A 16,219-nucleotide genomic window follows, 5' to 3' on the forward strand; every position below is an offset into this window, starting at 1 on the left:
TCAGCTTCTCATGCCATCATTCTTACTTCTGTGTAGCAGAGCACACAATCCATATCAGGGTCAACTGAGCAGACTTTGTATTATTTTATGGCTTTAAATTGCTTTTGTAAGGGCTTCTGTGCATTTGGAACTACCAGATGTAGTTCAGCAAGGTGATTTTTTTAAACTAGAAGCTTGATTTTGCTTTTTCTGTCTGGTGTTTGACTCATCAAACTTAAGCTCTATCTGATAAAACAGATGTTATATCATATATTATAATGTGCTATCATTTTTCAGGAGAAAATGGCCAACTCTGTTCATTGATCATATCCTGTCTTGTCCCACTTTCAAAGCCACACAGTCAACTTGCCAGCTGATATAAACTATTTTTTTGCTTCTTTAGAGCAATTCAATTTTATCATTTCTGGCATTCTCTCTGGGTGTGTTGCAGAGGGGGTATTTATTATGAACATTGTGAAATCTCTTCATTAGGTTGCAGTGTCCCTGTGTTTTCTGCTCCTTTCATTCCTCTCCTGCCTTCTCCTGGATGGATTGCATAAATGGAGAAGTGGGTTCTGCTGCTGGGCTGCCAAAGGGGCAAAGTGGGGAGTAGGGCTGGGGGGATTTTCTGGGCACAGGAGTGAGAATCTCTGGTGTGGGAAGAGCTGAGTGCTCAGGGACAAGGGCTGCTGCTGGATGTGGAAGGATGTGGCAGCAATAGGAGGCACAAAAAGCTTCCTTGTGGGAACAGCAGTGGAAGAGGCCTGAAGGAGCTCACTGGAACAGGCAGGAACCTGAAGTTTGCCTGTTAGGCTTTGTATCTCAGCTTTTGTGTTTAACCAGACCTGTGCACCAGCAAAACAACCTGTGCCTGCTTCTGCACTGGGTGCTGGTAAATCCTGCAGCCAGGACCTTTATTTTCCCCTGTGAGGAGCTGAGCTCTTAATAGTTCAGCAGGTTTATTGTTCTCAGGGGTTCAGACTAAGCCAATCTTCTCTCTGATTCTCTGAGAATGAAATCTTGGATCTGGTTACAGTTACAGATCCCTTATGTCTCTTTTCAGAGGAAACATCAGAATTCAGCACTGCTCTGATTTCCCAGCCAAGTTCTGTAGGTGCTGCAGCCCTGTGGTCACAGAAAATGCATTTCAGAATTCTTACACTGTAAAATGAGACAGCCATTAGTTAAAATCTGAATTGAACCAGAATCAGTTCAGGAAATGAGCCTCACCCTTTGGCCACTGAACCTTTTGACCTGTTTTCTAGGGGCAGGATTCTCCCTGTCCTTGGCAGAACTGGAATTCCCTCCCTGAGAGAAGAGGAACTAAAGGAAGGAAGCTGGGGAGACACTGGGTAATAATCACATGGGGTTACAAAGGGAAAGAGGAGCTGAGTGAGCATGAAGAAGACACTGGTAAAAGAGTATTTCCAGTGGCACCTCCTGCTTCCTGAGGGCCTCTGGGGAGCCACTGCTGCACTGGGAACAGAATTCCCATCCCTTGGGTGCTGACTCTTGCTGTGCTAAGAAGGGAGCCAAGCCTTGCTTGGCAGTAGCCCTGTCCTAAAATAATGCAATTGCTCATGGGCTTTCCCACTCAAAGGCAGACCCCTGGATCTTTGTCATTGTTGAGGGACAGAAATGTAACTCATGGCTGTTAATAGGCTTAGCACATTAATGACCTAATTGCCTGCTGTCTGCTTTGGATTAACTTTTGTGCACAAGGAGTTTAGAAATTAAAAAATTAATCCTGTCTGACACACAAAAGGTCCATTTCTAATAAAACAGTGTGGAAGTGACCATCTAGGGGTGTGCTTCCAGAATTTCTCCTGGGAAAAGGTCTTTTTACAGTGAAACTCACCAACATGGCCTGGTCAGATTTGTACTAGAGGTTGTTTTGCAGTGGCTTAAAATTTGGCTCACCCAGGCTAAAACTTGGCAGGAAGGGTTGGAGGTTGTAAATGCATGGGGATATTTCTATGCCAGACAGTTAGCTACAAACCCTGTATTGTAGAATGACATAGACAGAAAAAGACAGGTCTGTGTAAATACAGTATAAAATTAGTATTTTTCAAGGGCACAGAACTGCCATGCTTGGGCATTTTTCAGTCCTTTACTGCTGTTCTTGTATTTTCTGAATACACAAGAATCACCTCTGTATGTATTTTCTTCTTAAAATTCTGTAATTCAGAGGTAGCTGGCATAATCTGGGGTTATTTGGGAATCAAAGCAGAAAAAATAGGCTGAATTTTTAATGCTAACTATTGATCATGTCATAAAAATTTAAACAGGGCTAAATTGCTCAATGGCAAATTTCCTGTGATATATGAACTTAATAACTTTTAAAACAAAGGTGCTTGGTGATGTAATGTGTGAGCATTTGGAGGAGGAGCAGGAAAGCACTTTAGGAAGGCAAAATGAACTTAATTAGGAAGTGCTGCTGGGGGGACAGAGAGCACAGCTTTGCAAGGGCAGTGCCCCTGTGTTCCACCCAGAGATGTGGTGCCCTCCCTGCAGACCCCAGCACTGGGAGGGGGAAAGTGGCTTGGGGCCAGGTAATGCCATCAGGCTGGATTGATAAGGGGTGGTTAAAATCTCTAAAACAACTCCTTTAGTCTGAGTGGTGTTACACGTCCTGCAGCACTCAGAATTATTTTTAGGTCTGCAGGAGAACTTTGTGAGAGCCAAATTTCTCCTGGAATAATCTGTATAAGAGGATTAATCTGGCTGTAGTCAAGAATGGGAAAGTACTTAAGGTTTTGCATGACTGGATCCTTGAGATTTGAACCTGAAAGTGTCTACTAATGGGTTAAAAAAAATCCCAAGGCTGATGTTTTAATTCCTTTGTTTGAATTCCAAAGTGCTCCAGCAGCAAAGGAAGGATCCCATCACCATGGGCCAGGTGCTATTGTTGGTCATATGATATGTGAATATGTTTTATTTTTATCACCTGTCATCCTGCAAGAGAGAGAGAGTTCAAGTCACAATGCACATTTCTGCTCAGGCATGAACATGAGCCCCTGTGAGGCAAACAGAAAACCTATTAAAAGGTTTCCAGGTGCACATGCAGTGAGGGGGAAGGAAGGGAAGGTTGGGTTTCACTTGCTCTGAGCAGGGAGTGGTGAGGAGCAGGGGAAATAGCTTCACACCAGTGATGTGAAACACCTCTCATCTCTGGACACTGGGCAGCATCTGCACAAAGCTCCTGTCACACCCTCTCTCACTTTAAAGACCAGCTCTGACAACTTTCTTGTCAAAGGTCCTGGAGAAGTGTTTTTGCTATGGAGAGAGTGGAGTCAAAGGGGGTTTTGTTTGCAGGTTTTAATAGATACAAGTAAGAGTTTCCCTGCAGAAGAGCCAGGCAGGAGAGAAAGATTTCATTTAAGGCATCATACATGATTTTTACAGTGCCCATGCCCTGAGATAGAGCTTCTTTCATTGCCCTCTCTCTGTGAGCTTGTGACATACAGTGAAGCTGTTTCCATGTGACAATGTCCACCACAGCCTCAGCTGCAGATTATTATTCTGAACTATCATGGAACAACAGTAGTTTAACTATTGACTGAGATTTGGACACATATTTGGCATGTTTTCTTTGCCACCAGAGTCTGTAAATAGGAAAAAAAAAATCAGTTTTTCTTGTTTTTGAGAAAGTATCAATGTTCAAGGCAGAATCAAAGCATGTTGTGAAAGCATAGGAATCTCCTCTAACCATGTCATAAAACTTTCTGTTTCTTCAGGAAAAGTAAGTTCTGTTACAACTTCTCCAAAGGTCTCCAGTGATGTATTAAAGTCTCCTTACATAGGAAGGATTTGATATAAAATACAGTCCAGGAGCATGAGAGAGAGCAGCTTGTCTTTGGACAGAAGGTTGTTATTTCATGTTTATGATATAGACCTCATAAATTACTCTTAAATGTGGGCTTGCTTTAAACCCTTTTGTCAGTTTAAATGAACCAGTTTTCCTCTAATGCAAATGTGCTGCACATACAGTGAAATAACAGGAAGATCAATATTTTAATTCACAAAATAACAACGTGTTGCTTCTCTGCATAGTTACTTTGCAACCTGTTTTAACAATTTATCAAAGCTGGTAATAATTTAAGTAAGTGCTGGTGTACAGGTATCAAATGTAGGGAATGCTTTCCCTGAACAGGTATAAATCTTAAACACATGTTACTGCTACATTGCATTTCCCCATCTTTAATCATTGTCTCGTAGCTGTGTTTTCTCTGCAGGTTTGACTTGGCCTGAAAGAGCAGTTGTTATGGCCAAAAACATGTGCACTAAAAATAGAGAGATGTAATGCAACCTGTATTAGTCCATATTAGGAAGCAGCTGTTGGAGAATTAAAGCAGATTTCAACAATGGGCTCCACAGAAGATGTAATGTGATTAAGTGTTTGCAAGCACAGGAGGATTCCCTGTATCAGGAACTCAGCACTTTGCCCATGGGAGTGTGTCTCACTTCTGTGGATAAATCCCTTGGTTTTTCCAGGTCCCTTCTCTTCCTGACAGGGAGTCTGGGTTTTCCCTGCAAGCCTGTGATTGTTTCCTCATGGCTGATAAACAGCAGCCTCCTGCAGCAGTCTGACATTCAGAAGTGTCCTTTTCCATCTCATGTGGCAAGTGAGGCTTTGCTGCAGGTCTGTTCTGGATGATTCCCTCAGTGTGGATCATGAGGAGTGTGAGGGACTCCAGGTTCTTCTCCCTCTGCTGTCAAGGTGAAAAAGAGACACAAAAAGGAAATGTAAATGTAGATAGTGGATGGATTTCTTCCCTTTCCAGAGCAGCTGTGCTGCTCCTTTGCCTGGTTCCTGATAAAGCTGAGTGCTGGTTGCCGTTGGAGCCCAGTGAAATCCAGCCTGGCAGGTGGTGATGAGCTCCATTGGCAGTGTCCACTGTCCTTAGGATGTTCATGGATATTCCATGGTCATATATTCATGATCATATTTCATTCTGGCTAGAAAAGCAGAGAGATGGTTCCTGGACTAAGGTGGATTGCTCATCTTTCTTCCATGTTATCACTGTCCATAGCTCAAGCCATGCCCACTGTGCCTGCTCCTGCTCCACTAAATTGTTTTATTTCTCTGCCATGAGTCCTTGTTTGTGCCAGCAGGAAAGTGTCCTTTCCATGGGAGATGGGTGTGCATAATCCAGGAGGTGGGACTCTATGAATCCTGGTGACAAATTGAACCCTTGAACAGAGATCACAGTGCTTATCCTGACCTGCCATTAAACAAAGCCCTGATGAGTTGTGTTGATGACTGAGTTTGTTTTGCAGAAGAATAAGGTTTTAGCTCATGTGTCCAAGCCACAGACTAACTTGGATAACAATCCTTGCAGCAAAATCTGTGGTGTTTTGAGATGCAGCTCAGAGTTCATGACTTCTCAAGTTCTTGTTTGCTGCTTTGCCAGAGAAATAGTCATGAACTTGTGATTTGGTATAAAAGTGACTCTTTGGGAAAAAAAAAAATAAACAAAAAATCCCCAAAGCAAAACAAAGCCATTTTTGGAAGGTGAATTAGGGAATAATGGATCATTCTGCTCTGCAATAATTTTTCCCAGCAGTTGATGCCTGATTTTGCCATTCCAGTCAGAGAGAAATTGGAGATGCAGTTTTGTAGGGACAGGGCATTAAAAATGAGAGGACAACTCTCAGTCTGTAATCAACTGTTCTTTCAATAAGCAACCATTTGTAATTCCTGAACTTCAGGCAATCACTGGCATCAGCTGGCTGTGGTAAATCTGAAATTCCAAGGTTTTGGTGGAGATACAACGGGCCAGGGCACAGAGATAATTCTTGTGCTGTATCCTGGCAGAGGCTGGGATTAATCACCTTTTGAGAGGTGCTTTTATCCTGCTGCTGCTACCAGGGACATTTTGTGGCATCTTGTCCCTCCGATAATTCAGCAGTGACAGAGGGTTTTAGATTGAGAATACACCTCAAGGATTTCCTTTCTTTAATTTCTAGGCTTGGTTTGTGTGCAAAATCTCTCTTTTCTTTCTGTTTTGCTTTGGAGAGGTGATGATTTTTACTTTTAGGTGAAGCTAATAAAACCTGCCTAATGTGAGTACCAGTCAGAGGTTCTCTGGAAACTCCTGGGGCTTAGGGAGAATTAATTTTAGCTGTTTGCCCCACTTGGATGCCCTTTCTTCCTTTTTATGCTGCTGAAATAACAGGACATGGTAAAACAGAGCTTGCCCTCCATCAAGGGTGTGGGGAGATGTTAAAGGGGTTGTGGGAGGAGGGAAGGGAGCAAAGGGCTCCTGAGGAAGAGCTGGAGAGGGTTTTTAAGGCAGCAATAGAAAAGAGCTTCTAAGGAGAAATCTGGCCTTACAGAAAGGATTCTGCAGTTTAACTTTTATTTGTGGCTTCTGTTGAACAGCATCCAGAAACCGTCAGTGGGTTTAACAAGAATGAGGTAGCTAAAATTACAAAGGGAAAGATTAGGCAGGAAAAATAGTGGAAGGCTGTAGGAGAAGATGTTGCTTTTAGATGAGTCTGGGAAATACAGTTGGAAGGGAGGTAGGAGGAACAGGAAAGGACTCTGCACTTACAGCAAGAATCTGCCAAAAGCCAGACAGTGCTAGACAGTGCTTTTGGTGTGTAATAGGAAAAGGTCATTTGGGGCGGTTGCTCTGGAATTGCACATCTGTTGAGTTGCCATAAAAAGCACTGAACGTCAGGAGTTTTCTACAGAGGCCTCAGAAGAGCCTTGTTGTGCTTCTGATCACAGTGGGGACTCTGCTTCTTCCCATTCTGAGGGAGACTTCAAAGACTGCAGGACGTGGTGTGATCATGTGGCTTTGAAGGTGGTGAGCCAGGCAAGGGTAAAGGAAAGTCACCTAAACTTGAACTTGTGCAGTGTCACAGCCATTTTTTGCTGAGGATCTGGGGGTATTTCACCCTTCTCCCTTCACCTCACAGTCCTGAATTTTGTGGATTTTTTGGTCCAATAGACTGTAAAACACACTGTCAGAGTGACTGGCCAAAGAGTAATGTCCCCTGTGCCCAGTCACCTGCAGCATGTACATGCTGTGTTGTAGATTGACTGTTTCAGCTCATATTTCATACTAAATTCTCTGACCTCTTAAGCAGGGAACACCTGACTCCTAAAATCATGTGCTGTGTGCTCCCTGCAATGTAAACTTCTCTGACAGCTCCTGCCCGTGGTTTATGGCCTCTTATGCCTTCACACTAACACTTGACATCTGCACCACAAAATTTGTAACATCAGTTTGTTCAAATAAAGAATCCACCAAGCATTTAATCCTTGGTTTAATGGCTGATGTTTATTTTAGTTTGGGGTTTCATGTACTCATGGAGGGATCCTCTGCCCATGGTCCATAAATCTTGCAGGGCAGGAATGAGACTTCTCTGGCTTTTTTCTGAAGTGAGGCTCTAGAGATGGGGTATTTTTATTTTTTGGATACCTCCATAAAGTTGACTCACTTTCAGGTATGAGCTGCAAATGCATTTAAAGAGAATTTTTCGTGCTGGTTTTGGATCTTTCTCTTCATCAAACATCTGTGATACAGGACGTGCATTTCCTTTCTCTTTGTTGTGGTTCAGCCATGCAAATGCCCTCTTTTCTCCATGTGCTTGATTATTCTGGAAAATTATTTGCATTTGTGGTGGGCAGGAGGATGCAAAGAAAGACCACTGTGAAAGTGGATCGAAATGATAAAACAATTTACCCTATGGAGGAGCTACAAACTTGAACAGCCTCTCTTTTTTCAAGTAGCTGGTGTTGCTGTGCCTGTTGTGGAGGGTTCAGCAGTGACCTCCTGAGCTCTTTGTGGGCTCCCTCGAGTCCTGTTGTCTGTTTTAGGTGCAGGTAAATTTACACTTGAGCAGTGTGAAGGTGAGTAAGACAGGATTCTCCTGTCAGGTCACTCTGGCTGCGTTTCCACGCACATCCTCCAATCCCAGCCCCTCTGTGGAAAGCAGCCAGCCCAGGGGGAAACAGGGCCAGAGGCTGTGTGGGAACCAAGGCTGCCCAGCCCTCTGCCAGGAGCCCCTTTGGCTGCTGCTCTCCAGAAGTCACAGCTTGCAGGGTTTTGTTCTGCTCAGAAGTGCCAGTTCCTTCACCTGCCTCAGGAGAAGAGACCCCACTGGCAAATGCCCATGGCATGACCTCTTCTCCCCAGAGTGAGCTCCAGTCCAGCAGAGTCAGTTCCTCCTCTGACACAAATGTCTTCTTTCCCACCAAAAAAGAGTTTTTTAAGGGAAAACTCAGAGAACTCCAATTTTTTCCTTCCATTTTAAACTTTTTTACATGGCTTGTTCAATGCCAGGCCGAGACTTAGTTGAATCAAGGCTTGGCCCCTCCATAAGAGCTTCTCTACAGGTATGAGATTTGTACCACCTGGAAACATTTGTTAGGGGATTGCCAAAATAACAATTTGATGCAGAAATGCTGCTGTCTTCAGGAAGGTTCTGACTGATAGCAGTAAGACCCAAAATGTCAGTGTTTTTACTGAAAGAATTCACCTTCTTTTCTTTTTTCTTTGATTTCTCCTTGGTATTTAAATGATAATGTTGAGGACCTGTAGCTAAAGATGTACTGCTGTGCAGAGGGAGGGATGGGAAATGAATGGAATGAAAGAAATAAAATAACACACAAACATGTGAGCTGTTCCATAGGAGTTTGAAATCATCTCCATCTCATAGTTGGCAAATCAAAGGTGCATTCAGCTCTCCTTCTTTCTTGTAAAGTCAATCTTTTTTATTTTAGTTATTTTATTTTCATTATAGAGATCCTCTGCTCTGGGGCAGCTTTGCCATGATTGTGCACTTTTTCTGTAGCTGTCCTGCAGCCCATGTGAAAACAAGCCTTGAAACTTGGTTATTTTCATCTTTGCTGCTGGCATGCAGCTTCCATAATTTATGATCACCCCCCATTTTCATTTTTTTTTCCTGTCCATACACTTCTGTCTGTCTCTTTCAACCCAGGGGGATATTTCCAAACTCTCTTAAAAAAAAATCAAATTTCATGGTTGTTTTCTCAGTTTAAAATATGTACCAAGTGTTGACAGTTGATGCCTTGGGCAGAAAAGCACGTGCAGAATTGTACTGGATGACTGAAGAAACCCAGGAATGAGGAGATGGGATGGACGTGGTGAAATGTGCATATTGACAAGGCAGAAAATGCATGAATGGGTGAAGGCAGGGAGTCCATTTCAGGTGGGCTTTGGGGGGCTTGCAGCTGATGGAGTTTGTCACCCTGAATGCAGGAGGGCCAGTCAGGCAAAGCTGATGATCTGGGAAAGAAGGGAAATTCAAGCTGAATTATGTCAGGGAGCTGGTAAACAGGCTGTGGAAAATCAGGATCAGTGAACACCAGCTCAGCTCTGGCTGCTGCTTTGCTCAGAGAGGGTCTCAGGGTAAATCTAGAGAAAATTAAAAAGTGATTCTCTGCTCTGGGGAATGAGCAGCACGTGTTGTGTGACATAAGAGGGATTTGTCTGACCATCCATTAGGCTCTGTCCCATGTCAGTTTTGCACTGAATGTTGTGTTTGTGCTGTTTCAGGACTTATGTATTCTGTTCCCTTTTCCACAGGAAAAAATCAACGGTAATAGCAGTGTCAGTATCCATAGCATATCACAGGCTGAACAGTAGGCAGAGATCATTTCAGTGAATCTTAGAAGTCTGTTTCTTATTGCAAGAATAAATTTGTTTTAATTACTTCATTTGCTTCTTTCTTTTTGCAATTGAAAGCACGAACACAATTTTGTGGCTGCAGTGAAATGAGCAGGTTTGAATTCATATCTGAACTTAATTTCTCCTTTGGTCATGACTCAGCTGCTTTGCACATCTACTTGTGAAACACAGTTCACCTTTCAGCTTAGAAGAAGACAAATTATTAATACATAAGTCCTTTGGTTGGTAGGAAGGAAGGTTTAACTTATCTGTAATATTTTTATTTGAATTAGTTAATTTTTTCTTTTTCCTGAACTTATGTTTTTTCCCATCCTCTTCCCTCTTTTCACATCATCTGCTGCTCTCTGCACACACAGGCACAGATGTACCTGCAATGCAACCTCTTCTTTAACCAGCCAAGAACACTTCAATTTAAAGGTTGATACAACCTGAGTACACACCAGGGTGTTTGTTGAAAAGGCTGGGAGTGTTTTGTTATGATCTGCCAGCCTTAAAAGGCATTTTGACTTTTCAGAAAAGAAGAGACAGAAGAAAGTGAAGGCCACGAGCGACTGGCGGGAGCGGAGGAACGCGATCCGCCTCACCAGCGAGTACACGGTGGAGACGCTGGTGGTGGCAGATGCTGACATGGTGCAGTACCACGGAGCTGAGGCTGCCCAAAGGTTCATCCTCACTGTTATGAATATGGTAAGTAGGCACTTTACTCTCCAAAGAGCAAACAAGAGTAAGCAGGACATATCCAGGGTAGGATAAAGCTGACTTGGCAGCAGAAATGAAGAACTGGTTTGACCTTCGGGTACAAGAAAAGGTTTTGGTTTTCTTGTGTTATGTACCTCTTCTCCAATTGTGTTATTCCTGGTAAACCCATTTTTAAAACTGAAAATGCATGTTTTCACTGAGGAAATAGTGGTTCAGGAGTGGTGTTTTCTACCAGGCTTTTGGTGCTGCTGTGGTTTACTTGGAGGAGTGTCTTGTCTGACATGTTTCTTGAGTTCCTAAAGATTCCTATGGCACACCCGTTTCACAAAAGATATGGCTCATTGTTAAGGCAGTTAAAGCCAGCAGTCATATTGATTCCAGCAGAAGACCTGGCTTTAAGTCCAAAATTATTTTTATCTCTGATTTTTACACAATGAAAATGGCTTCTTCCCTTGATGTAGAAGATGTGGCAAGCTTATGACCAAACTGCTGGCTGATCCCATTCTTTTCACCCCAGGGCTGCATGAAATGGTGCTGATCATACCTGTGAATAGTTGATGGAGTTGGGCTTGAGAATCATTCTAGAAATCCTAGGGATACATTTTGGGAGTGAGGGGAATCTTTGGGAATTGCAGGCACATGGGAAGTGTGGGTGTTAATTTGTGAGCTGTCTCTGTAGTGGGGCCTTTCTGGCTCAGCTGATAAGGGAACACAAAGCCTCCCACAGGGAATGCTCACTCAGCTGTTGGCAGTGCCACTAAGGAGGTAATGGCTAAATTGGATGTAGACATGGAAAACTCTTCTCACAGGCTGCAGGGGTCCTTACAGAGGCATTTGCACAAGAAAGTCTTGGAGGAAGCTCATGTTCCTTTGCCCATGCTATTGTAATATCCAGGAACAGCTCATTCTCCTCACTGTGCCTCTGCTGGTGTTTATGAGCAGCAAATTGGCTTGGGAAAAAATAACAGTCCTGAACAGTAATTGCCTGGTCATGCTTCCCAGTGAAGAGATGGATGTTCAGCATAAACCAGCTATGGAACAACAGCTTTTTAAGAGGTCTTGTGTTCCTTCATCAAGCACTGGTGTGAGGGAGCCCTCCTGGAGGCTGATTGAGTAGGGAGTTTGATTAGTCTTTTCCATTAATGAGCTGCTTTTCTGTGTCCCTTCCTCTACCTTTTATTTTGCCTCAGTGTACACTCAGACTCGTCACTTGATGGGGCTCCACTGTGGCTCTGCAGTTACTTTTGATGATCCTCATGCCAGCAGGTCAATGATTTCACTGTGACCATTGGGAATGTCTGTGTTGTGCAGCTTTTTCAGCCTGTCAAGATTGTTAGGGATGAACAGACTGATGGACCAAGTCTTAAACAAAAGATGGCTGTGGGTCTTTGAATCCTGTTGTCTGTCCAGGCTGAGGTGCTGCAGAACATCTCAGCAACATCAGCTTGCCAGGTGTGAATAAATCTGTATGGGGAGGTGCTCAGAGATGGGCTGGGTTCTCTAAACCCATTTATTAAACAAATATTGAAGGTTAGTTTCCAATGGATTAAGCTGATGGGCTTTTAAGCTGAGTTCTGATGCTGTAGGGTGAGCTCACCCCTTTATTAGACACCAGGGAGAGCACATGGAAGAGGACTCTTGGATGAGGAACACGTTCATGTGCATCTCCTCAGGTGCAGGGTCCAGCTGAAATGCTTCCCACTGTTAAGTCATTGCTCCTGGGGGCTCCCTGGTGTGAGGTTTTTCTGGTGTCTGATAGGATTTGAATTCATGTTTCAGCTCTTCAGCCTTCAGAGGGGCAATGGGAGGGTCTCTCCCTCAGCCACCTCCATTCCCACGCTCTTAGGAACATTTTTCAGGCCTCTGAAGGAAACTGCTTGACAGTGACTGGCAAAAGATAGTGAGGAATGAGGATAGGCAAAACACATGCATGGCATCACTGCATAAATCCTTTATTCTGTGGTGATAAAACCAGGTGAAATTCAGGGAAATCAAAGGAGATTTTGATGTTACATTTGTGTAATGAGAGCTGACCTTCATCCCAGGAAAAGAAGCTGAAGGATAATTCAGAAAAATGTATTTCAGAGAGATAATCATGTGGTTTGGGGAGGCCTTAAGTCAAGCTTTTGGCTGCTTGGGATCTTTGTTTCTTGCCTCCCTGTCAGCCTTGGGTGACTGTTAGCTGGGGGACAGGATTTGCCCCATGTTATTAGGCAGTGCTTATTCAGCTATACTGCAGGATGGCAGGCTGCCTCTAAAAGAAACCAGAATGTTAATTTTGGCTTGGATGCTTGCATTTAAGCAAATAGAACATTACTGGTCAGGGGTATATTAACTTAACTCCTCTCTGTAAGCCATTACATTTACTGTCAAACCACAAAACAAGCATTAAGAGGTCTTATTAATGCATTTTATATTTATAGACATTTTAAATAAAGTGATCTGCCTTAAAGTATTTAATATCTATTTATGTTACAAGAATTTCTGAAGGGGGAAAAAGTCAGCATTACAAAATACAGGTTTATTGCTCCCTTGGTAAATGAGAATCTTAGAGGAAAAAAACCCACCACCCTCTTCTAGAATAACAGCTTAAAAGCACAGCAAACCCATTTTGGAACCCAGAAATAACAGGTAGCACTTCATGTAGCAAATGCTGTGTTTTTAATGTTATTCTGTAGTTCCATGCCCCTGAACAGAGAGTAGATTCACATTAAAAGTACTTGTTTTTTGTGAATGTCACTGTAGAGGAGCAGGCTCTTCCATTTACTAAACTAATGCTTGAAATTATAAGACAGGTTTTTCCAAGATCACGGAAGAATTTCCCTCTAAGGTGCTCTGTAATGTATTAGTAGGAACAAGCAGGGCTCCAGGGATTTGAGTTGGCTTTTTTCAAGTCACCACTGCTAAAAAGAAATCTTTTCTTGTTTTCTGGCAAGGTGTTTGATTCAGCACTGCTTTCCAAACAGGTGCTAAAGTTGTTGTCAAATGCCACCATGCCCAGCTGCAGCCTTAGCAAGGCAGTGAGGAATGGAAGAGCATGGACAGGGAGAAATACCAGCAGAGCTGTGGGAATGCAAAACCACCTACGCAGATATAGGTGCTGATCTCTTTTTCTAGGCTAAACTCTCTTTTTACTGAGCTTTGTTGCAGTGTTTCCATTCCAGTTCTTGTCTCACCTTTGGCTTGAGAGCATCTCCTGTTCATGTCCTCCTTCTGTAGTGACCAGTGTTCAGAACTTCCTCTGAATTCCACACCCAAGTGCCTCTGTGGTAAATCCAGCTTTAAAACATGCTTGTTTTGCTCACCCATTCTGCTGGTCTGCCTCTGGCAGCTAATTTCTCAGTGCATTTCATCCATGTGGAGCTGTGAGGGTGAACGTTCTGTTCTTGCAGGAGTTCTGTGCTTTTGTTTGCTCTTGTGGCTGCTTTTCATCTGAAAGAAGTGACCAGTAAAGGAAAAAGGAGATTCTAGGAACTGCACTGGTCTCTGCTTTGTCTGGTTTTCATGGTTTAGGTTTTCAGCTTTCTGGAGAGAATTGGTTCTGGAGATAACTGGTTCAAGTGGTGATAAATGGGGATGAGACCCTTTGGAAAGTCCTGTCCACGGCTGTTGTGTTGCTGAGGATGAGGAGTGGCTGTTTCCAGGCAGGCCCTGAGTAGGGAGTTGTGGATGTTGGCTCCTTGCAGAGTGCAGAGCTGACTTTGCAAACCAAGTCCCACCCACACTGACCCTCAGAGCATTTGGAGACAGAGACGTCTGAATTTCTGAATTTCCAAGACCACAACACAGTCATTTAACAGCTGCTTTCTATGGGTTTGGGTTTTTTTTTTTGTCCCCTAAGTGTATTTTTTTGGGTTTTGCAATAAATTACAACTGTGGCTTGGTTTGGAGCTCGCCTTTTTCCCTGAGAGTGCAGTGTGGAGGGAGTTTCTGCAGTGTGTTCTCCTGCAGTTCTCAGTTCTCCTGCAGCTGTTGCTAAGCCATGAGATTACTGTGGAAGCTCTTTGCAGCAGCAAGCAGGAACTTGAAGTTAGTGATTTTTTGGATGCCATTAAGAGGGAAAATTCTTATGTTGTTCTTTAGGAATGATACTGTTTTACTCTCTGAAGCCTGATTTTACGCTCCACAGATTGTTTTTCATTTTGGATTTCCCCTGTGAGGGTTTTTTTAATGTTAAAAAAGCAGATAAAATCATTTTTATCATGCTTGCATTGATGGATTTATGTGTCTGTGCTCTTGGGGGCTGGCACATAAAGGCTCCAGAGCTGCCACTGATAATCAGCTCCCTTACCTTGGTCTGGAATTTTCATGATGAGAACAGGGACATAAGGGAACATAAGGGAAAAGGATCTGAGTGTTTCATCACTGTCTACAGATTTCTCTTTTTGCTCCAGCAGCCCCAGGAGAAGGAGTTATGTCAACTGTATCTTATACAGAGCTATGAATATGTTCTTTTTCATAATGTTTAAAGGAATAATTTGAAAGCTTGGCTTTAGGTGGGTGTTAGAAATCCTATAGCACTTTTCAAAACAAGAGAAAGACAACCTCAGTAACCTGACTAAGGCTTCTGCTGTCCAAACCTCATCCAGCAGCCAAGGCAATGGGAAGGCTCCTGCTTGAGTGCAGTGCTCAGGGAAGAAAAAAGGGAAAAAAAGTCAATTTACCCTCAGGGTTGCTGTTCTAAACTCCAAAACATCTGAAACACACACGTCTCCCTCCCACCGTCCACCTGCAGAGGAAGCTCTTGAGAATTAAAAAAAAAAATTAAAATGATGTAGTTTAGTTCCTCTCTGAGCCCAATTCCTTATGTCTGTGTTTGCTTTGTGCATGCTGGGGCAGGCCTGCACAGCTTATGCCAGAACTGCATTTGTTCTGCCCCTTCCATGTCAGAGCTGTGAGGAGAAGGAAAGGCAGGAGGAATGCACACAGAGGAGGATGGTCCAGCCTCCAAGCTTTCCTGTTTTCTTTAGGGCATTCTGTACAGTAAAGCACTGTCAGAGAAATGCAGGTGAAGGGGGAGATGCCAGAGACAGGCTTTATTCTTCTTCTTGTTCTACTGCACTTCTCCTTCCATTTTTTCTGTCTGTTTTGTATGGTTCTTTACCACATCTCCTGCTTCCAGAGCTCACCCTACTTTCGATGACTCCACACAGAGAAGTCAGTACAGAAGTGCAGAAGTTCCCCTGCAGCAGGGCACCCACAACACTTCAGTCACATTGACCACTTTTCCCATCCCTTCCTTTCATGCCAGTGATCCAGAACCTCCATTTCTTTTCCATCCAAGCTGCTTTCTGCCACTTGTGGTGGTGTCCTAAACAAGTGACCTTTGCATTTGGCTCCATGGCAGAGTTTCATGCAGCTGACACTTCTGTTCCCATCTGCCTTATTTTATTAAAAGGTTCTAAACCACCCAAATATTTTTACTTTTCCCCTGTTGGAAGTAGTCACAGCAGCCTGAAGGGTGTGATGCAATTGCAGGCTTGAGGAAGGGTGGCCCATGGTGTTGGGAGTGGGCAGGGAGGTGTCTGTGAGTCAGTCTGTCTGTGCAGCAGGAAATCTTGAGAACATCTGCACTGGGAAATCCCATTCCTCATGGCCTGGTACCAGTTATCCCACCACCTCACTTGGCATGTGCTGCAAGTGGACACTTGGATGTGGTGTGGAACAGCACAGTCTCTGGAGTCTGGTTTTGTTGGCTGGGTGAGAAAGGCAGAAGGTTGTTGCTGCCATGATGGAATTTCATTCTTAGCAGGAAAGACCTATGTATCTGAATTATTTTATTTTAAATTCAGCTGGATTCTGTGATGATGCTTCCTTTGGGCACAATCTACCTGAACAGCCTGGTTTAAATCCAGCTGGGAACAACCTGAGCTGTG

General features: G+C 43.5%; 1 protein-coding gene across 1 annotated transcript in view; it reads left to right on the plus strand.

Moving 5' to 3' along the window:
* The window catches only part of ADAMTS17 (ADAM metallopeptidase with thrombospondin type 1 motif 17), a 156,048-nt gene that overhangs the window by 9,926 nt on the left and 129,903 nt on the right, over positions 1-16,219 (plus strand). The window contains exon 4 of the mRNA XM_077185551.1: positions 10,159-10,331. Coding sequence (XP_077041666.1) covers positions 10,159-10,331 — 173 coding nt within the window. The remainder of the gene's footprint in view (positions 1-10,158; positions 10,332-16,219) is intronic.

This window comes from Agelaius phoeniceus, chromosome 13 (assembly GCF_051311805.1).
Source record: "Agelaius phoeniceus isolate bAgePho1 chromosome 13, bAgePho1.hap1, whole genome shotgun sequence".
Classification (NCBI taxonomy): Eukaryota; Metazoa; Chordata; class Aves; order Passeriformes; family Icteridae; genus Agelaius; species Agelaius phoeniceus.